This window comes from Muntiacus reevesi, chromosome 17 (genome assembly GCF_963930625.1).
Source record: "Muntiacus reevesi chromosome 17, mMunRee1.1, whole genome shotgun sequence".
NCBI classification, from domain to species: domain Eukaryota; kingdom Metazoa; phylum Chordata; class Mammalia; order Artiodactyla; family Cervidae; genus Muntiacus; species Muntiacus reevesi.
The window spans coordinates 15799978-15822448 of record NC_089265.1 but is presented as its reverse complement, the minus strand read 5'-3'; the positions used below and the strand labels follow the sequence as shown (position 1 = coordinate 15822448).

The window sequence follows — 22471 nt, the reverse complement described above, 5'->3', positions numbered from 1 at the left end:
TCCAGTTTTTAAATGTTGGCAGCTAGCTAAACAACAACAACAACGATCTATGTAGATTCAACAAATCATGCCTGCAGGACAAAATCAGTCCACAGCCTGCCTCTTGGTCACATCGTGGTGTACATTTCAGACAGTGAACCAGAGAAGCAGAGGAAGGCTTCATAGGTGTGACTGCATTTCAGAAGTCTCATTCCTCTCTGCTGTGTCTAGAAATCACCTCGTCCCAAACAGCTTTTTTCAGACATAGTATTCTATTGTTGCTGTTACAAACAGGGGATGTTACTGGAGTCATGTACGATTATTACATAGTGACTGTAAATGTACTAATAGTATATAAATATACTAATAATAGATAAGTATACAAAATTTATGGCTTCTCTGGTAGCTCAGCTGGTAAAGAATCCACCTGCAATGCAGGAGACCTGGGTTTGATCTCTGGGATGGGAAGATCTCCTGGAGGAGGGCATGGCAATCCACTTTGGTATCCCTGCCTAGAGAAGCCCCACGGACAGAGGAGCCTGGCGGGCTAGGAGTCAGACACAACCAAGCACAGCACACAGCACATGCAGAATTGATGTATTTCTGCTTTTCTAAGTATGTTTATATTTTAATCTTGTTGTTGTTGTTCAGTAGCTAAGTCATATCTGACTCTTTGTGACCCCATGGACTGCAGCATGCCAGGCCTCCTTGTCCCTCACCATCTCCCAGAGTTCGCCCAAGTTCATGTCCATTGGATTGGTGATGGACATAATGGACATTTAATCTTATATTATTATCCCCCCAAATTATAAGCTGTGTAGGAACAAATCTATAAGCCCAGTTGTAGTTTTGAATTCTTAGGGACAGATATACTACCCAGGGTCACACAAATAAGGTAGGGGCAAGCCTGAGATTCTACTTCAGGTTTATTTACTCTGACTGATGAGCTTTTTCTACAATCTAGACTTCCTATCTTTATATTCCAGGTCATGACCAAACTCAATCCTGAATCCTACTGCAAGAAAAAAGCAGTACAACATTAATCTATTGAGAAGCTACACAATACACATGATACCCTCCTGGGAAAACTTGTCATAGAACAAAGGAACTTCTGCTAAAATGCAAATATGTGCATGGGTTCTAAAATAAATTCTGAATTTTTTTTTTTGTAAAATTAAACTTGCTTTTCATTTATCTGTTCCAAGATCATTGTAAGATGAAGAAAGTATTTGTTAAAGAAATAAGTCAAACACATAAAAAAGACAAAATAGATCATGGCTGTGTGTCTTTTATTTGTGACATTTGAATTCTTAAACTCACAAAGAACTAATTTCATAAATATTCTTTAGTTTTATTTTCCATTTTTAATTGTTTATTATTGTTAGTTTGTTCTTATAACCAAACCCTTAATTTAATCACAAATGGAACTAAAATTATGCTAAATCTTTTTTCCTGATGCAATTACAAAAGATACTGAAAAACTTCGAAATTAGAACACTCAAAGCTAGTAAAACAGCTTGTCAGATTAGAAATGCACTCTTCCCTCTAAAAGTTACAGAAATCCTTATTTATTCTTTGAAAAAGTCTTGTCCAGAATTAATAATTCCCAGAGGGAATAGCTTGTTATAAAATAATTTTGTTGATGTATTTTTAAAGCAGAGGAAAAAACCCATTATTTCCCAAACATGCTTTGTTTGGCTAATTCTAGGAGAGAATCACCTATTTCATCAAGAATCACCTATTTCACCAATAAGTAAAAAGACCAAAGGACAACAGTATTATCCAAGTGACACATCAGACTCCTTTCAGTGATTTTTCCTTTGGACGCATTTCTTGTACTTTTCCTGTGATATTTCTTTTATTCACAGTGTGATACCCATGGGATGTGGAAGTGATATAAGGGTAGAGACCATAGGAAGTGATGCTTCCAACAATGACCAGAATGACATAATCACCACAAATGATGAGAGAAACTATCCATGTCCCCTAATACTTCACCTATGAAAAAGGGAATTAAAACAACTCAGTGTAATCTTACAAAGAATGCTAACAGTAGGACATTCAAGAAGATGGGTCAAAATGGTGTTGCAGAATATAAATAAGGATTTGGTATGGGCAAATATAATAGAAAATTTATGAACATATAAAATCAAATCCAGAGTTAGCGAAGGCATAGTACAGTGTGGAGAAAGCATGCAGTGATTTCTGACATGTTCACTGCTGGTTATATCTATAACGCACAGTGCCATAGACAGCTTCGGGAAGGCTTCAGATTGAAGTATAGAAATGTTAGCAGTGGCACAACATGACTTCCGAGATAATTCAGTCAGTGGGAGATGATAAACAAGGAAGGCTGAAGGACAACTGGTAAGAGTCTTCAAATACTTGGTGGATGTGCAAACAAAGCTCACATTTAGTATGTTTTTACTTATGTTTTACTTTTTAAAGTTTTTGGATCTTTCTTAATGTGGGACACTAGAAAAGGTGAGTTGAAACTCAGAGACAATGTAATAGTTAACTCCAGTTGAATGGAAAGGTTTCACACGGAATATGATCCGGGGGTTACACCAGAGGATGCTGCAGGATTTCTGTGCCCGAAAACTGTTGAGAGGAGAATTGGTATTTCACCTGGAAAGTAACTGATATGGTTTGGAAGGTTGTAGAAGGAATAGCTAAAAAAAAAAAAAATCTCTCAAAGTCACTTCCACTTATCCTGGCCCTCAGAAATGAGCGAACACCCCAGGAAGAGAAAATGAACAATTTCAGAAGCAGAAACTGACCCCAGATGAGTATTTCTCAATCTAGTTTTTTCACTATCATCTTCCTAAAGAGCCCTTTTAGACATTCTATTACTAATCATTCCCCATCCCCATGAAATTTTAATACTAAATATATGCTTTATATCTGTGCACATACTGTGGTTCCTTGGGAGGGCCATGACTCAGTGTAATATCAAAGATTTCTTCCCCACCTAAATCAGTTTTTGCACTCTTGGGCAATCACCTTTCATGAAAATACATGCTCTCTGAAATAAACCATCAGCCTGAATGGGAGGACACTGAGGATTTGCAGAAAAAAGCTGTATATATTTTAACTATGGCTCCAGGGACCACAACAAATTCTCACTATCCAGCATACTCATTCATTACCTGCAGAAGGAAACTTTTAGCTTCTCCTTCCCCCTGTGACACAGGAAGAGAAGAATTCTTCATCACTGCAACAAAATCTAACTGCAATGGCTGTAATTTTTTGGAACTTCTGGGCCTCTTTGGAATATTAAGAAAGGAAAGCAGTCTCACACTATAAAATGTATGAATATTGAATTTCAGAGGTTTATGATGAATTATGGAACTTAATAATGAATGCATCAGGCAGATGACACCTCAACCCACTGATCAAGCTTAGTAAAAGAGACAACTGAACATTACATGCTTCCTGGTGTGATGCAGAACGAAAGAAATAACACCACTTATGTTGTGTTCTGGCTAAAAATGTTTAACAGAATCTAATAATGAGGAAACAATCAGAAAAAAATTACAGATTGTGGGACATTCTGGAGCTCAAAGCAGCTTGAACTCTTTAATAATGTCAGCGCCATGAAAGACCCACATACTTACACACACACACACACACACACACACACACCCCAAACATAGATAAAAGGACTCTACTCCATTAACTGAAGAGATTGACAACTATGGGTATACGGATGTCACTGTAATCTTTTCCTTTTGAAGTCCCCACTTTGACATTTCTCAAAAAAAAAATCATAGATGCATGTATTACTCAACTTTAAAATAATAGTGGAAAATGAGGGGGAGCCAGCCAGGTTAGAATGAAGAAGCCAGGTGTCAACTGCAGATCCAGAAAGCAGGAGATGCCTGAAGGGCCACAGGAGCTCAGATCTGCATTTGCCAGGAGATGTTCTCAGGATGTAGTCAAGCCAAAGACATAAAAAATCACCTGTAGTGATTTTCTTCACAATTTGCCAAACAAAGTTCTGTGGGAATAGGAACCGTCTCTAATTAAAAAATAAGAGTGGCTTGCCAGCACTTTTCCTAGAAGTGCTGATTAGTGCAGTGAACAATATAACCATGAGGAAATTGTTCCAAGAAGTTTAAAAAAAAAATCCAGATTTTTTTTTAATTGAGTGGAAATTTCATATGCACAGTTAATAGAAAATAAACTTCGAAAGAATTCATAACAAAAGTCTTCAGAGTCCAGCATCCTACTTGATTAGGCACTATCGAAATGTCAGCTTTTTCAAGCAAACCTCCTGTGGTTTTCCACGGTGCCAAGCTTCCGAGTTCCTTCCAGGGACTGGGCTTTGTGCTGTCCTTTCTCTGTTCCACTGCCCAGCACTCCCGTGTAGCACTTACTGTATAGCGCATAGGTCAGGAAGATGCACTCATTTGTCTGTTCTCTGGATCCGTTAAACCAGAAATGATGCTGAGAAGATCTCTATCTTGTCCCCTCAAAGTCACTTAGGAAGCAAACAAAAACCAAAAAATGGTATGTTTGTTGTTGATCAGGACACAACAACATGAAGAGAGGTAGCAGCATTTGAATTCCATGAGACAGCTTTTGACAAAATACAAAGCAAGGGTTGGTTTGCTGGGTTAGGTCAACACAGAATGCCACAGCACCCAGACAGTCAGGCCTTTCTTAGTCTGGACCAAAGAAAGGTTTCATGCCTTTCCAGGCTCTTGTGGTAGCCCCAGACGGCTTTCACACGTCACATGTAATGAGACAAAGTCAGAGTTGTTAAGTTATTCTTTAATCAGTATTACATTAAAATTCACTAATACATTCTCATCTACTTCCCTCCACCAACTGCTATTTTGTCAAAATCAAATGATCACCGGAAGTATCATCACCCGCTAGTTGCAGACTCTTGGGACCACCACAGTTTTGCGAATGAATCGGGGAAGGCAACATTACTTCAGCGAAAAGTCAGGTAGCTTTCAAAAGGCAGGATGCAGCACAGAATGAGTCTGTCTGCTGGGATTCAAACATTGGCAAGGATGGAAGAAGGAAGACGGCACCAGCTTGCCTGTTACCTTGGCAACCACGGCAGGAGCATCACCCTGGCAGAAATTAACTTGGTTTTGTAAAGTCAAATGTAATGGGTGGAGGAGGTGGGGATTGCGGAGGAACAGGAAGAAAACATAGACTGGATCTAGAAGCTCAGAGGGCCTGTTGGGAAGATAACAAGTCAATGGGCTGGGTGTCTGAGATACAGGCGTCAAATTACCCATTGTACTTTTTCCCCCCACTGAAATCTCAGTATTACGTAGAGACAGCCACCACACCCTTTAATAACGAACAAACACTGCGCTAATCTGGCTCAGTGCTTCTGCTGATCATTCCTGGTCATTTATAACTTCCTTTATTTCTCTCTTCGGAGGAACAGGGAAAAAAAAAATCTTGACTGGAAGAGACAAGGAATGGCATGGTTTTAAAAAAAAAAAGGATACTCTGTCCAGGGTGAACTGGTAACTAGCCAGCCTTAGGCTGGAGACCAGTCTGTTTCCTGCAGTGAGAGTTGCAGACCTTGTTTGGGGCAGAGACAAGCCGCCCCCTGGAATGGTCCCTGATAAAACTGCTTGAGGGGCGGGAACTGCGCGGATGCTGTGAGTGGGCGGGCGTCAGACCTCCCAGCCGAGACCAAGCATCAAGCGCCGAAGTCTGCAGAGACGGCACAGGAAGGCTTGTTAGAGAAAAACTGGTTGTGCATCCAGAGTTCCAAAATTCACTGGGTACTTAGAACACACGTTACAGAAAAGGCAGACGGCTGACGAGACAGGTAAGTGGAGAAGTAGGGATAAGGACCTTGGGCGCAAAACCTGAATTTCAGCAAAGCTTAGGTGGCAGGTCACCGGCAGAACTGCACAAGTGCGCAGTGCGTGTTAAGTGCAGGGGCATCCTTCCTCCAGGATGGGCGAGGGGCGGTCCTCCCCTCCCGGCGGGGCCGCAGGTCACGCTAGCAGCACTCAGGGTTCAGAGACACGAGGTGAGCGGGGACCGCTCTCCGGAGTCGCCGCTGCTCTCCAGCTGGGCCTGTTCCTGGCAGTAGGCGCGCCTCTCCAGCCGGGGAAGTCTCCCTCCTGCCCGCCTGGGACGCCGGGAGGAAAACAGCTTTCCTCTTTCTTCCGGAGGGTAAGATGGGGCCGTTAGTGACACATCCTGCTCGTCATCTCTTTCTGGAAAGCAGGGGGAGAAGGATGGTTAGGAGTAACTATAGGCAGAGCAATGACTTGTTAAAGGATTCTGAAAATGCCCTGGCAACCTCTGGAGCCTTTAAACAGGAGGGTACAATCATGGCCCCGGAATAAGGTTCAGCATACAGACGTGTGCCTGTAGGCTGGGCTTTTTGTTTCTTTTTAAAAAAATATATCAGAGCAATGTTTAAAAACTTAGCCAACTTGCCAAAAATCCAGGTTGCACTGTGTTTCAGGAAAAACTGCAAGATCTAGAGCCACTGGATGGCTGGAGTCAAGAATGGCTGTCCTCTGTCGATGGAAAATACTCTCTCTGGTTTGCCCCAGTCTCCACCACTCCCAGCTGTCTGCCCATCAGGAGTCTAAGTATCCCTTACTGATTGATATGGTTAATTGGATTTTTCTTAGAGGAGAGCACAATTTCTCTTTCCCTGAGATTCGATCAAAGGTGGAAGAACAAAATCTAGCTTCAGTGCATACAAGTCAAGAAAAGTGGGAGGAAGGACGGCTCTTAATAGAAATGAGGAATAGCCCAGTGTGTCTGATGGGCAACCATATCCAGCTGCCTGGTTCTCGCGGGCATTTACAGATCTCACATGTGCCATTGTTTCTGTTTCTCGGGGCCTCTGCACAGGCGAGACTCTTGCTCATGGCCTGCTCCTACCAGGCCCTGTCCTCCTTACTCAGCTAATTGCCATTCATGTTCCCAATTCCAGCAAGATGACTCTGACCTGCCTGGGAAGCCTTCTCGCCCCACCCACTGGGGATTTGCCACAACTCCTGCCTTGGCCCACATGAAGTCATGCGCTCAAGGAGCCGGTTTGTACATCGTGTATGTGTGTGTGCACGTGTGGACGGTGGGCATCTGTCTGCTCTACTCAACTGTGAGCTCCAAAGTGTCAGGAAGAAGAAATCCTCGCTGAACCCCTCATGTCTAGCCAAGCATCTGGCACAGGGCAACGGCTCTTCTTTCATCCCCAAGAATGCCCTGGATTGCAGGCTGGGAAGGTGCCTTGTGCCTTGTGGCATTTAGGACACGTTTCATGACATTTTAATTAGTTAAGGAGCTGCTTCCGAGATCCCCCTGCTGCAGAGCTGATGCAGCTGCTACCTCTCTTGTGCACTCTGACCCCAGATCCCCCTCTAGCCAACACTCCCTTCCCCACAGGAAACATCTGAGGAAGCAGGGCTTCCCTGGTGGCTCAGATGGTAAAGAATCTGCCTGCGATGCAGGAGACCTAGGTTTGATCCCTAAGAGGACCTTGCAAACAGGCATGCCAGGTGCTCAGAGACTGTCAGAAAACCATACCAGTGTGCTGGTTAAAGAAATAGCCTCGTACAGAGAGTAGATCAAGGTAAATACTTTTGCACTTGTAATACTAAATAAGGCAATTGCTTCAAGATACATATACTGAAAAATTAAGTGGCCATTTAGTTATGCTCAGTACTTGTACTATGGGCCAGGTACCTGGGAGATGAGGTCACTCTTCTCAAGGAGGTATACAGTTTATCAGGGAGGAAAAGATATAAAATACAATGATATAAATGTAACTCTTTAGAGGAGGGGATGATGCATATTAGAACCCAATCTCCCCACATTTAGATCTCACTCTGTCCTCACTGGGCTTTCCTGATGGCTCAGTGGTAAAGAAGCTGCCTTCCAATGCAGGAGTCTTAGGTTCCATCCCTTGGTCGGGAAGATCCATGGAGAAGGAGATGGCAACTCCAGTACTCTTGCCTGGGAAATCCCACGGACAGAGGAGCCGGGTGGGCTGCAGTCCATGGGGTCGCTAAGAGTCAGACACGACTGAGCCACTGAGCACACAGTCTGACTTCGCCAGCACCCTGAGTGACCTCCCTGCACCTTTGGGTTTTAGCTCGAGTGGCCCTTTTCCAGGGTCACCTTCCCAAACCTCCTTTCCTGCTCTTTCATGGCACCCGTCTTCACAATTGGAATAGTCTATTATCTGTTGCATTCCTGCTTCCGGGATTCATCCCTTGTAAGATCTTGTAAGATCCATGGAGAAAGGGGCTGTCTGCTGTTTTCCCAATGTTGGCAAGTGATGATGGAGAAAGGTTTGTCTAATCCAGCAGTGAATGGGCCCACAGTGTCCTCATCTGTGAGACGGACCAGTGATGCCTACTTGAGGTGAGTGGGAAGCTTGAAAGTACTGATACGCACAGGCTCAGTACACGTTCCCACAAAGAGTCGGACAGACTGAGTGACTAAGCACACTTGCTGGAGGGAGGCCCGGCCAAAGAGGAGCCTGCAAGCGTGCTTCTGTGGCTGGAGCAGAGAGGCTGGGGCAGGATGGGGGCGCAGGGCTGAGGACCGTGTGAGTAAGGACCCAGGCCCTTGGTGTGGGGATGGAGATGATGACAACCTGAAAAGGGATTTGCTGTTCCTCTGTTAGGCTTCCAAAGGTTCTTGTGTTTTTGGTTAACTTTTTAAGAGAGAAAATGAGGTGGGAATGCAAAGTGTGTGCGCGTGTGTGTCTATGTGTGGAAGAAAGAGACAGAGGAAGTGAAGGAGAGATCATGGCATCAAGACAATTCTGGTTTTATAACTAATTCTTTTAATTGTTTGCAACGGGTCAGTGTTACAGAAAGAAAAGATGTTTTGGGTGGTTATATCATTGTCTCTGGGTAAACTTTGTTTTTTTTTTTTTGTTTTTTTTTTATTTATTTATTTATTTTTTTTTTAATATTATTTTATTAGTTGGAGGCCAATCACTTTATAACATTTCAGTGGGTTTTGTCATACATTGACATGAATCAGCCATATAGTTACACGTATTCCCCATCCCGATCCCCCCTCCCACCTCCCTCCCCACCCGACTCCTCAGGGTCCTCCCAGTGCACCAGGCAAGAGCACCTGACTCATGCATCCCACCTGGGCTGGTGGTCCGTTTCACCATAGATAGTATACATGCTGTTCTTTCAAAACATCCCACCCTCACGTTCTCCCCCAGAGTTCAAAAGTCTGTTCTGTACTTCTGTGTCTCTTTTTCTGTTTTGCATATAGGGTTATCGCCACCATCTATCTAAATTCCGTATATATGTGTTAGTATACTGTAATGTTCTTTATCTTTCTGGCTTACTTCACTCTGTATAATGGGCTCCAGTTTCATCCATCTCATTAGAACTGATTCAAATGAATTCTTTTTAACGGCTGAGTAATATTCCATGGTGTATATGTACCACAGCTTCCTTATCCATTCATCTGTTGATGGGCATCTGGGTTGCTTCCATGTCCTGGCTATTATAAACAGTGCTGCGATGAACATTGGGGTGCACGTGTCTCTTTCAGATCTGGATTCCTCAGTGTGTATGCCTAGAAGTGGTATTGCTGGGTCATATGGCAGTTCTATTTCCAGTTTTTTAAGAAATCTCCACACTGTTTTCCATAGTGGCTGTACTAGTTTGCATTCCCACCAACAGTGTAAGAGGGTTCCCTTTTCTCCACACCCTCTCCAGCATTTATTGCTTGTAGACTTTTGGATAGCAGCCATCCTGACTGGCGTGTAATGGTACCTCATTGTGGTTTTGATTTGCATTTCTCTGATGATGAGTGATGTTGAGCATCTTTTCATGTGTTTGTTAGCCATCTGTATGTCTTCTTTGGAGAAATGTCTGTTTAGTTCTTTGGCCCATTTTTTGATTGGGTCGTTTATTTTTCTGGAATTGAGCTTCAGGAGTTGCTTGTATATTTTTGAGATTAATCCTTTGTCTGTTTCCTCATTTGTTATTATTTTCTCCCAATCTGAGGGCTGTCTTTTCACCTTACTTATAGTTTCCTTTGTTGTGCAAAAGCTTTTAATTTTCATTAGGTCCCATTTGTTTATTTTTGCTTTTATTTCCAATATTCTGGGAGGTGGGTCATAGAAGATCTTGCTGTGATTTATGTCGGAGAGTGTTTTGCCTATGTTCTCCTCTAGGAGTTTTATAGTTTCTGGTCTTACATTTAGATCTTTAATCCATTTTGAGTTTATTTTTGTGTATGGTGTTAGAAAGTATTCTAGTTTCATTCTTTTACAAGTGGTTGACCAGTTTTCCCAGCACCACTTGTTAAAGAGATTGTCTTTTTTCCATTGTATATCCTTGCCTCCTTTGTCAAAGATGAGGTGTCCATAGGTTCGTGGATTTATCTCTGGGCTTTCTATTCTGTTCCATTGATCTATATTTCTGTCTTTGTGCCAGTACCATACTGTCTTGATGACTGTGGCTTTGTAGTAGAGTCTGAAGTCAGGCAGGTTGATTCCTCCAGTTCCTTTCTTCTTTCTCAAGATTACTTTGGCTATTCGAGGTTTTTTGTATTTCCATACAAATTGTGAAATTATTTGTTCTAGTTCTGTGAAAAATACCGTTGGTAGCTTGATAGGGATTGCATTGAATCTATAGATTGCTTTGGGTAGAATAGCCATTTTGACAATATTGATTCTTCCAATCCATGAACACGGTATGTTTCTCCATCTGTTTGTGTCCTCTTTGATTTCTTTCATCAGTGTTTTATAGTTTTCTATGTATAGGTCTTTTGTTTCTTTAGGTAGATATACTCCTAAGTATTTTATTCTTTTTGTTGCAATGGTGAATGGTATTGTTTCCTTAATTTCTCTTTCTGTTTTTTCATTGTTAGTGTATAGGAATGCAAGGGATTTCTGTGTGTTAATTTTATATCCTGCAACTTTACTATATTCATTGATTAGCTCTAGTAATTTTCTGGAAGAGTCTTTAGGGTTTTCTATGTAGAGGATCATGTCATCTGCAAAGAGCGAGAGTTTCACTTCTTCTTTTCCTATCTGGATTCCTTTTATGTCTTTTTCTGCTCTGATTGCTGTGGCCAAAACTTCCAACACTATGTTGAATAGTAGTGGTGAGAGTGGGCATCCTTGTCTTGTTCCTGATTTCAGAGGAAATGCTTTCAATTTTTCACCATTGAGGGTGATGCTTGCTGTGGGTTTGTCATATATAGCTTTTATTATGTTGAGGTATGTTCCTTCTATTCCTGCTTTCTGGAGAGTTTTAATCATAAATGAGTGTTGAATTTTGTCAAAGGCTTTCTCTGCATCTATTGAGATAATCATATGGTTTTTATCTTTCAATTTGTTAATGTGGTGTATTACGTTGATTGATTTGCGGATATTAAAGAATCCTTGCATTCCTGGGATAAAGCCCACTTGGTCATGGTGTATGATTTTTTTAATATGTTGTTGGATTCTGTTTGCTAGAACTTTGTTAAGGATTTTTGCATCTATGTTCATCAGTGATATTGGCCTGTAGTTTTCTTTTTTTGTGGCATCTTTGTCTGGTTTTGGAATTAGGGTGATGGTGGCCTCATAGAATGAGTTTGGAAGTTTACCTTCTTCTGCAATTTTCTGGAAGAGTTTGAGTAAGATAGGTGTTAGCTCTTCTCTAAATTTTTGGTAGAATTCAGCTGTGAAGCCATCTGGTCCTGGGCTTTTGTTTGCTGGAAGATTTCTGATTACAGTTTCGATTTCCTTGCTTGTGATGACTCTGTTAAGATCTTCTATTTCTTCCTGGTTCAGTTTTGGAAAGTTATACTTTTCTAAGAATTTGTCCATTTCATCCAAGTTGTCCATTTTATTGGCATAGAGCTGCTGGTAGTAGTCTCTTATGATCCTTTGTATTTCAGTGTTGTCTGTTGTGATCTCACCCTTTTCATTTCTTATTTTGTTAATTTGGTTCTTCTCTCTTTGTTTCTTAATGAGTCTTGCTAATGGTTTGTCAATTTTGTTTATTTTTTCAAAAAACCAGCTTTTAGCTTTGTTGATTTTTGCTATGGTCTCTTTAGTTTCTTTCGCATTTATTTCTGCCCTAATTTTTAAGATTTCTTTCCTTCTGCTAACCCTGGGGTTCTTCATTTCTTCCTTCTCTAATTGCTTTAGGTGTAGAGTTAGGTTATTTATTTGGCTTTTTTCTTGTTTCTTGATGTGTGCCTGTAATGCTATGAACCTTCCCCTTAGCACTGCTTTTACAGTGTCTCTGGGTAAACTTTGACTGAAGAGAAATCTGGGCCTCAGAGCAGAAGTAATGTGCTCAAGGTGAGCTGGTGGGCTGAACGGGTAAGATGAATGGTAAGCTGCAGAGCCTAAATGCTAAGGGTTACTTCCATCAAGTGAAGTCTGCTGTCCACCAGTCTCGGTTTCCCTCACGGCTCCACAGTTATCACTTCGTGTAACCCTAGCTCTGATTCTGTGAAGTAAGGTTTGCCATCCCCATTGGCCTGATCAGGAAGCCGGCACAGAAGCGGAGAATAATTTATCAAAGTCACTCAGAAAGTGGCAGAAGTGAGATTTAAACTCAGGTCTATCTGGGTGCAAAAGCGGGCTCTTTCCACTAAACTGTGTGATCATGGTTTAAAGTCTCTGAAACATTCTTTTTTTTTTTTTTGAAACATTCTTATGACTATGCATTTGGGTGCCAGTGACTTAGTAATTAAAATGTATTAATTACAGATGGTTGCAATCATTCCTGACTGTTCAAAATGCCAAAGAGGTATTGTTTCTTTACCCAGACCAATGCCACTTCGAATTGCAAGTACAGTGGGTAAATACTAAAACAATTATGTCCCTAAATACGAAACAATTATGCCACAATTATAGACACTGGAAATATGGAAGGCTTTTGGAAAGTTTGAGAGGATATGGAACTTCAGCAAAGATACAGTGAGTCTGTGAAAAGCCAGGACCAGTGCCTTCCCCACCACACCATGCAGCCTCACACACAAGACAAAGACTGTTTACGAGGAAGCGTCTTAACATTCTTACAGGGAATGAATGGTTGAACTAGATCTGAAACTTGAGGAAGGCTCAGTTGGATCCACACTTCAAAAGCCTATAAGCTGAATGGATAAGGAAGTTGTGGTCCATATACACAAGGGAATATTACTCGGCTATAAGAATGAACGCATTTGAGTCAGTTCTAATGAGGTGGGTGAACCTAGAGCCTATGATACAGACTGAAGTGAGTCAGAAAGAGAAAGACAAATACCATATATTAACACATACATATGGAATCTAGAAAGATGGTACCAACAATCCTGTGTGCAGGGCAGCAAAGGAGACAGAGACTTAACGGACTCAGCGGGAGGAGAGGGTGGGATGACTTGAGAGAATAGCACTGAAGCATGTACGTTATCATATGTAAAAGAGGTAACCAGCGCAAGTTTGATGTATGTATCAAGCAGGGCACCCAAAGCCGGTATTCTCTGATAACTTGGAGGGACAGGGTGGGGAGGAAGTGCGAGGGGGGTGAGGGGTTCAGGATGGAGGGAACACCTGTCTACCTACGGTCGGTTCATGTTGATGTATGGAAAAAACCGTCACAATATTGGAAAGTAATTATCCTCCAATTTAAATAAATAAATAAATATTTTTAAAGCCTATAGGCTTTCACTACTGTATTCTAGTGATTCCCCACTGGGTGGCGCCAATGGGCCGGCTTAGAAAAACAAACAAACAAACCTGGTTCTGAGGAAAAAACCTCAAACTAAAAAAGCCGAGCTAATATTGGGTTCCATGGGTTTCCTCTCTATCAGAGTCCTCCTGCAGGCATCTAGCAGGGCCAGACACATTCTTTCTTACAGGAAAAGTGGCCTGAACAACAACTATGCAGTTTGCTCTTTAGGGATGAATTTGCTATTGTAGGAGTTACCTGAAGCCACCATGTCATATTAAGTCCACTATCAAACTCCAGCCTGGAGGAGGGCATGGCAACCCACTCCAGTATTCTTGCCTGGAGAATCTCATGGACAGAGGAGCCTGGCGGGCTACACGGCATCGCAAACAGACACAACTGAAGCGAGGGCATGCCTGTTCGCAAAGAACAAGTGCTTAAGAGGTTTCTGCAAAGGTGGTGAGAATTTTCTGAGAAATGTTCCTAAACTCTGTATTGGGCTTGTATACAAAGACTTTTCAAGCACATGGATTTTAAGAAATCCACACTCCAGTATTCTCGCCTGGAGAATCGCATTGACGGAGGAGCCTGGAGGGCTACAGTCCATGGGGTTGCAAAGAGTCGGACACGATTGAGTGACTAAGCAACAAATCCTTAAGAAAACGATCAGGATTTGGTTGTGCTCCCTCCGTGCCACTGCTTTACATAAGGCAGTAATTGATTCTGTAAAGAACCCCATTCCCTACTCTCAGCAGAACAAATTCCACACTCTGCAGCCAGGCAAACCAAGCTCTTGGTAGCCCCGCCCACCAACCCTGCTCACCTCCGGTGAAGCCCCGCCCACTCGCCACACCTGCCGGGCAAACTAGAATCTTCCCCGTCTCCAACAGCCCAGCTCTATAAGGCTTCTAGTGGCTTCTCACCGACTGTTTCTTCTACCTAAGAAACGCCTTTTGCCCTTCTATGCCTGGCAAACTTTGACATCCTTCAAGATCCAACCATCAAAATATTCTGATTTAGGCACTTGGAAGACAAAGGAAGGGGAATGGTTACAACTAATAATTAAGAACCAAATTCCAGTTTCCAATAGTATATAGGCTATATTAAACAATTGAAGGTGAATGGATCATCTTAACAGAAAGGTGCATTTGTGTGTGTATGTGTGTGTGTATTTATGTTGTGATTATATATATATATAAAGTTGTAAAGTGAAAGTGTTAGTTGCTCAGCCTTGTCTGACTCTTTGCAACCCCATGGACTGTAGCCTGCCAGGCTCCTCTGTCCAAGGGATTCTCCAAGCAAAAATACTGGAGTGGGTTACCATGCCCTCCTCCAGGGGATCTTCCCCATCCAGAGATGGAAACTGTGTATCTTTACATCTCCTGCATTGGCAGGGGGTTCTTTATCACTAGTGCCATCTGGGAAGCCCAACAGTATGTATGGTTTGATCCAGTTACTTTAGGAAAAAAATGTAAATTATGAGTTCAGCATGATAAGTTCACCTCTGGGTGAATGAAATAATATATGTTATCTATTTCTGGTATTTGCCTTTTACATATTCGCTGGATTTTTTTTTTAATACACATGTTATTTTTCCTAAAAAACAAGCTCCAGTCATTTAAAAAACAAAAACAGAAGTAGGCAAAATCTCCAAATTGAAATCATGTTTAGTTCTGGAAATAAAGTTAAAATGATGTTGCCTAATCTTTGTGAGGAAAGGTGGTGATAGATGAAACCAGCATATCTTTTGCCTAAGATACTCTACCACTTCTGTTCTGATCTAAACATTTTAAAATTAAATGAGAGATCTTTGCCAGCCTTTGAAAGAAGTTTTTTTTTTTTTTTTTTTAATATACATGGAACAAACTTTCATAAATTCTAGGAATCAAAGCTTATTCTTATCTCTCAGTGTGGCCATTTGTAGAACTGGCCATGGAGGGAATAAATGGTCCAAAGAAGTAAAATGATTATTCCAGGTCACACAAATAATTTCTTACACGACCAAGACTGAAGAAACCAACTGACTTAAGCTTACTACACCCTACACACCATCATACATTTTAGGAACTGAATTTTCACATAGAATAAAGAGATGTGGTATTTATTAAGTGTCAGTCATCATGCTACCATAGCCATATGAATAAGTTAATATTAGGAATTATAAAAACAAGCTCCAAAAAACAGTGACAGAAATCACAGAATCACAGGCTGCTGTTCAACACTGTCGTTCCAGAGATGTGACGATCACTTGAGAGGGAGGGAGTGACTTGCTGAAGGTCGAAGGCTGGTAATGGCAGCAGCAGGACTCCTGACCTGTGGACTCTGCACTCCGTGCTGATCTCTGAGAGGCAATTCGTGCAAACGAGGATTTCTCAGAGTCAGCTCAGCATGCTTCAGGTAAAATTCCTCTCGCATTGCTGGCTCTCCTTCACCTAAACCTTAAACCTAAATGTCTCACAGCATTCACACCAGTTCCCAGCTACAGCATCTAGCATTGGTCTGGACTCCCAGCCACTCAGCCGTCACTCTCCAACTCCCCTTCTTAAACCCAGGGCAATGCCCATATATATGTTTTCCTTTGCTCCTCTCTTCCTAAAGCACCTCTCCTCCCAACTCCAGCCTCCTTCAAGGCTCTTGATCAGTGTCCCCCCCAGGGACACCCTTCCCATCTCAGCCCCATGAAGTCTCAGGTGCTCCTCTTTTGGTTTCCCTTCGTGCCCAGAGCATCTCTCACATTGTTCTATGATAGTTTATTATTTCCTGGTTCTGGCAAGACATTGTTCTTGAAGAGATGAACCATGACTTGTTCCTGTTTGGACCCTGGTGCACAAGACCTGGCACATTTAAGGTGCTTTAGCAATACTTGTTAATTAGACTAAAATCCAATGGAGAGGAACAATTATTAGGTCATAAAGTCCCTGTAAAATGAGAGCTGGAAAGAGATACAAACTGAACACCTCACTATGGGGGGGTGCAGTTATGTTTATTATGTGTGCATGTCTGACTTTTTGGAACCTCATGGACTTGTTGCCCACCAGGCTCCTCTGTCCATGGAATTTATTTCTTGTTTAAAGTTCTGTGAAGTAGGTAGTGCTTTTTCTAATTTACAGATGAGGAAACAGAGGCTCAGAGGACTGAAGTAACTTGCCCAAGTTCCCATAGCTAGCAAGTGGGAAGGATAAAGGTTTGAGTCCAGATTTGGTTGACTCAGAAACAAAAATAATTAAACAAACAAATCCTGTTTCCATTACTCCACTGGGAGCGGAAATAAAAGAAAAGGAGTGAGGTTCTTTGTTTTTCTAGTGCTTTAACATATGTTGGACCATAAAGAAGGCTGAGAGTTGAAGAATCGATGCTTTTGAACTGTGGTGCTGGAGAAGACTCTTGAGGGTCCCTTTCACAGCAAGGAGATCAAAGCAGTCAACCCTAAAGGAAATCAACCCTGAATATTCATTGGAAGGACTGATGTTGAAGCTGAAGCTCCAATAGTTTGGCCACCTGATGTGAAGAGTCGACTCATTGGAAAAGACCCTGATGCTGGGAAAGATTGAGGGCAGGAGGAGAAGGGGGTGACAGAGGATGAGATGGTTGGATGGCATCACTGACTTAGTAGACATGAGTTTGAGCAAACTTCAGGAGATAGTGGAGAACAGGGAAGCCTGGAGTGCTGCAGTCCATGGGGTCACAAAAAGTTGGGACACTACTGAGCGACTGAACAACAACAAAACATATATTCGGTTTAGAAATCCTACAGCAACAGCATTTTAAAGCCAATTTCCTGTTTTCAATTCACCAATTTTCTGCTAATTCTGAGAAACAAGCAGGAGAAAGGGGGAGGAAGAAATATTAGAAATAAAGTCATGATTGAGGAAGAACAGGACACAAAGAGATGAAAGAAAGGTGGATGTGGAAGGCGTAGCAGTGTGGTAAGAATGAGAAGACTGTGCCCAAAGCTTGGTGAAAAAGACCTTTGTGTAAACGGGCCCCTCCCCACACCAGCCACCACTACAATGAGGTAGTTTGAAGCACACAGAATATCTTTAGCTGCGGCACTAAGACAGAAGTAAATTCCTTCTCAGCTCAGAGCACACGTACACACACATACACACACGTGTGCACACAAGCTTATGGCTCTTTCCTTCTCTGATACTGGAGCTTCACCAACACATGTTAAAGGCAATATGTCAAGGTTATAGTCGCAGAAGAGGCAAAAGAAAAACGGTGACTCCACCCCAAAGGGCCCGGGGTGGGGGTGGGGAAGCGCTCCTTTTCTAAAATGCTTCCTTGAGACCAATCAGCGGCACAGCCTCGGGACCCCAGCTCCTCGAAGTCCCCTAACCTGGAGCACGGCCAGGCCTCACCTGTCATCAATCTCCTCTCAGATAAAGACAGATTTGGGACAGTGGGTGTGAACTGCAGCGTGAAATACAGAGACCACATTTCTGGCCAGCCTGGGGGGACAGGATGTGAGTAAAACACCATAACTGGGAAGACTTTTTCATTCCTGACAGCACAGTTAGCGCCCACCCCCCCCACCCGGGGTGGGGGCAGTAGCCAGGTCGGAAAGATGACTTTCTGTTTGCCCTCCACCCTACAAATCCCATTTCTTAAAGACTTCAAAACCTCCAAGTTGTATCCATATTATCCCTTTCTTTCTTTTGCTGTTGCTATTTTCCCCTCCCTTAACAAGTGTGTAGGTTGAAAATGGTGACCATTTCAAAAATTTCATTTCTCAAGGGTCTGCTAACCACGCCCCCCCCCCCCCCATCCTCCCCCATCCATTCCGGACAATGTGCTGCTTGCTGATGCCTGGGCTAGGACTTCACCAGAATCACCCCTAATCCACCCGCCCCTCAGGGTCCTCAGATCCTGTCAATACTTGTTTCCCTCTGGCCCTGTTTCTACACTGGAGGTCAAGCAGGTATTTTGCTATTTCCTCATCTCAGTATCTAACCCACTGGGAGCAAAGCAAGTCCCTCCAGAACTGGCAGTTTTCCTGGAGAAGCAGAGAGGATAAGAACCAAAAGGAAAGTTAGCTGGCATCAGCAAGGATGCTGTGATTGTTAGCTAAATCGCATGGGGCAACATGGGGTAACATGGGGTGATTTCTGAGTGTGGACAGGGACAAGGGTTCAATGAGGACTCTTCTAGCATTATGATGCTATGAGAAGCATGCCACACTGGTGTCAAAACAACTACAGGGGTAGACTTCCCTGGTGGTTCAGTGGAAAAGAATTCACCTGCAAGCCAGGAGACCTGAGTTCGATCCCTGGGTTGGGAAGACCTCCTGGAAAAGGACATGGCAACCCACTCCAGTATTCTTGCCTGAAGAATCCCATGGATGGAGCAGCCTGGTGGGCTACAGTCCATGGGGTCACAAAGAGTCCAACACAACCGAGTGACTAACACTTTCAATGTCCACTTTCCATTTCTCATCTCACACGCTAGCAAAGTAATACTCAAAATTCTCCAAGCCAGGCTTCAACAGTACATGAACCGTGAACTTCCAGATGTTCAAGCTGGATTTAGAAAAGGCAGAGGAACCACAGATCAAATTTCCAACATCCGTTGGATCATGGAAAAAGCACGAGAGTTCTAGAAAAACATCTGCTTTATTGACTACACCAAAGCCTTTGACTGTGTGGATCACAACAAACTACGAAAAATTTATAAAGAGATGGGAATACCAGCCCACCTTACCTGCATTCTGAGAAATCTGTATGCAGGTCAAGAAGCAACAGTTAGAATTGGACATAGAACAACAGACTGGTTCCAAATCTGGAAAGGAGTACGTCAAGGCTGTATATTGTCACCCTGCTTATTTAACTTATATGCAAAGTACATCATGCAAAATGCCGGGCTGGATGAAGCACAAGCTGGAATCAAGATTGCCGGGAGAAATATCAACAACCTCAGATACACAGATGACACCACCCTTATGGCAGAAAGTGAAGAACTAAAGAGCCTCTTGATGAAAGTGAAAGAGGAGTGTGAAAAAGCTGGTTTAAAACTCAACATTCAGAAAACTAAGATCATGGCATCCAGTCCCATCACTTCATGGCAAATAGATGGGGAAACAGTGTCAGACTTTATTTTTCTGGGCTCCAAAATCACTGCAGATGGTGATTGCAGCCATGAAATTAAAAGACACTTGCTCCTTGGAAGGAAAGTTATGACCAACCTAGACAGCATATTAAAAAGTAGAGACATTACTTTACCAATAAGGTCTGTATAGTCAAAGCTATGGTTTTTCCAGTAGTCATGTATGGATGTGAGAGTTGGACCATAAAGAAAGCTGAGCACTGAAAAATTGATGCTTTTGAACTGTGGTGTTGGAGTCCTTTGAACTGCAAGGAGATTCAAGCTGTCCATCCTAAAGGAAATCAGTCCTGAATATTCACTGGAAGGACTGATGCTGAAGCTGAAACTCCAATACTCTGGCCACCTGATGTGAAGAGCTGACTCACTGAAAAAGTCCCCAGTGCTGGGAAAGATTGAAGCCAGGAGGAGAAGGGGATGACAGAGGATGAGATGGTTGGATGGCATCACTGACTTGATGGACATGAGTTTGAGTAAGCTCCAGGAGTTGGTGATGGACAGGGAAGCCTGGCGTGCTGCAATCCATGGGGTCACAAAGAGTTGGATATGACTGAGCGACTGAACTGAACTGAACTGATTTCTCTTCATCCCCTACCAGATAGTCTCAGCAAGTTCAAGTGACTGCAGAATTTCAGGGCCTGCCCCGCTCATCTCTCCAGCCTGGCACACACCTTGCTTCTGTTTGTTTCTGCAAGGAGAGCCCCATTTCCTGAGTCAGTCACCTGTTCTTCCGTTCAAGCCCTGCCTAAGTGTCTCCAGATGGGAGACAGAGCTTTTAGGGAAAGGCAACAGGACTCCAGGGGTGAGGGGAGAGAGAAGGGGGATTGGGAGGGCCCCAGAGCTGGCTTCTAACAAAGTGCTCTGGCAGCCACCACTCCCTCAGACAGTACTCCCTCAGCTCTGAAGGGCAGTGTTTCATTTCAAGGGGGAACCCAGGAAAATATCAGGCTGCAGGGAAATGCCTGGAACGAGAGAGAAGAGAAGAAAATAAAAGCAAATAAGAAAATACAAAACACCCTCAGCCACTCTCTGGCCTGTCCCTGTGGGGACAGCTGGTTTTCAGAAGGTGGAAACAAGGGCGGGGGCAGCTCCCTCCACCTCCAGACACAGGGCGGCTGTGCAGCTCAGGGGCAGAGCCACCCGGCCCTCCCCGCCAGAGGGTCTCTCCTCTTGATTTCTAGAATCCAGATAGCATGTGTGGCAGGAAATGACAATGACCTTGACAGTTCCGGGGGGCTCGGTAAGAAGCCTCTGTTCCGCCCAAGGTGCAGGACCGAACCACTGAGGATGACTCGGCCTTCGCTGCAACACGGCCTCTCAACGCGCTAGTCAGTGCGACCTATTGGGTCTCCTGGGTGAACTGGATCTGCAGGAGGGCTGAGCACTGGGAGCCGCCCCCGAGTCTCTGTGGCCCCGCCCCCTGGGCTAAGCACACTTTCTTCTGCACTGAGGGCCTTGAAGCCCTGAGGACGCCCCGCCTCCCAGTGGTCCTGTGGGCGGGGTTTCTGGGCCGGAAGTTTCTGTCCTTTAGGGCAAACTTACCACAGTGTCAGGAGCAGGTGCCTTGGGCCAGACTCAAGCTCCGGGCCTGAACACTTCTTAAAAGCTATTTCCCCCCCCCCCTCCCCTTTTTTTTCTTCTTTGAACTTTTTATTTTGTATAGGGGTATAGCCTATTAAAAATGTTGAGACCGTGGCCGGTGAACAGCGAAGGGACTCAGCCATACACATACATCAATTCATTCTCCAGACTCCCCTCCCATCCAGGCTGTCCTATATCATTGAGCAGAGTTCTGTGTGGTATATAGTATGTCCCTGTTGGTTATTCATTTTAAATACAGCAGTGTGTACATGTCTGTCCCAAACTCCCTAACTATCCCTTCCTACCAGCAAGCATCAGTTTGTTCTCTGAGTCTGTGAGTGTCTTTCTGTTTTGTAAGTTCATCTGCGTCGTTTCTTTTTAGATTCCACACATAAGGGACGTCATATGATACTTCTCCTTCTCTGTCTTATTTCACTCACTACGACACTCTCTAGGACCATCCATGTTGCTACAAATGGCATTGATTCATTCTTTTTAATGGCTGAGTAATATTCCACTGTATTCTTACTGTCACTGTGCCTGTAAAGATGAAGAAAGAATACCAGGGGGAAACTGATGCACCAGTCACCTTAAATGATTTTTGGAACAAAGCTTTATACATATCAATAACTTGATGAATGAATGAATGAAGTAGTGCCATATCACAAAATATGGAGCGAGCAAGATAAGCAGCAGTCTCTGAGCCTTAATTAATCAACAGAAGTGTATTGTGTTGAAGAGTAGTGTCCACACTTCTGGTCCTTCTCTCTTGGAGCAGTACTGTGCTCAATGCTTTGCCCTCATCACTTCGTTCAGTCCTTATAGCAGTCTTCTGGGGTGAGTGATTTTAACCTCATTTTACAGATGGCAGAACTGGTTACAGGTTACATATCTTGGTAGAAGTCACACAGTTCATTAGGATAGCCAGGGTTGAAACTTGAAACTCTGTCTTCCCTAACTAGTCCACCTCAGCGCAAAGCATTGCTCTGAACAGATCTTCACTCACATCTGTATGTGCTTTCTACTGAGCCTTTGAGACGGTGGCCATAGAAAACCAGCGGTGGCCACGGAGGGGAGGGGGTCGGGAACCAGGCCATGAAGGGCGGAGTCAGGCATGGGAGGCCCGCAGTGGGGTGGCGTGGGGGGCTGCAGGCCTTCCTGGCTAGCATCCTCAA

General features: G+C 43.4%; 1 protein-coding gene across 5 annotated transcripts in view; it reads right to left on the bottom strand.

Annotated features, from left to right (window-relative positions):
- Positions 1-1261: 1261 nt before the first annotated feature.
- Positions 1262-22471, bottom strand: part of MOB3B (MOB kinase activator 3B) — a 220761-nt gene continuing 199551 nt past the window's right edge. For all 5 annotated transcript variants that reach the window (XM_065908187.1, XM_065908190.1, XM_065908189.1 and 2 more), the window contains exon 4: positions 1262-6182. In XM_065908187.1, coding sequence (XP_065764259.1) covers positions 6153-6182 — 30 coding nt within the window. In that variant the 3' untranslated portion in view covers positions 1262-6152. The remainder of the gene's footprint in view (positions 6183-22471) is intronic.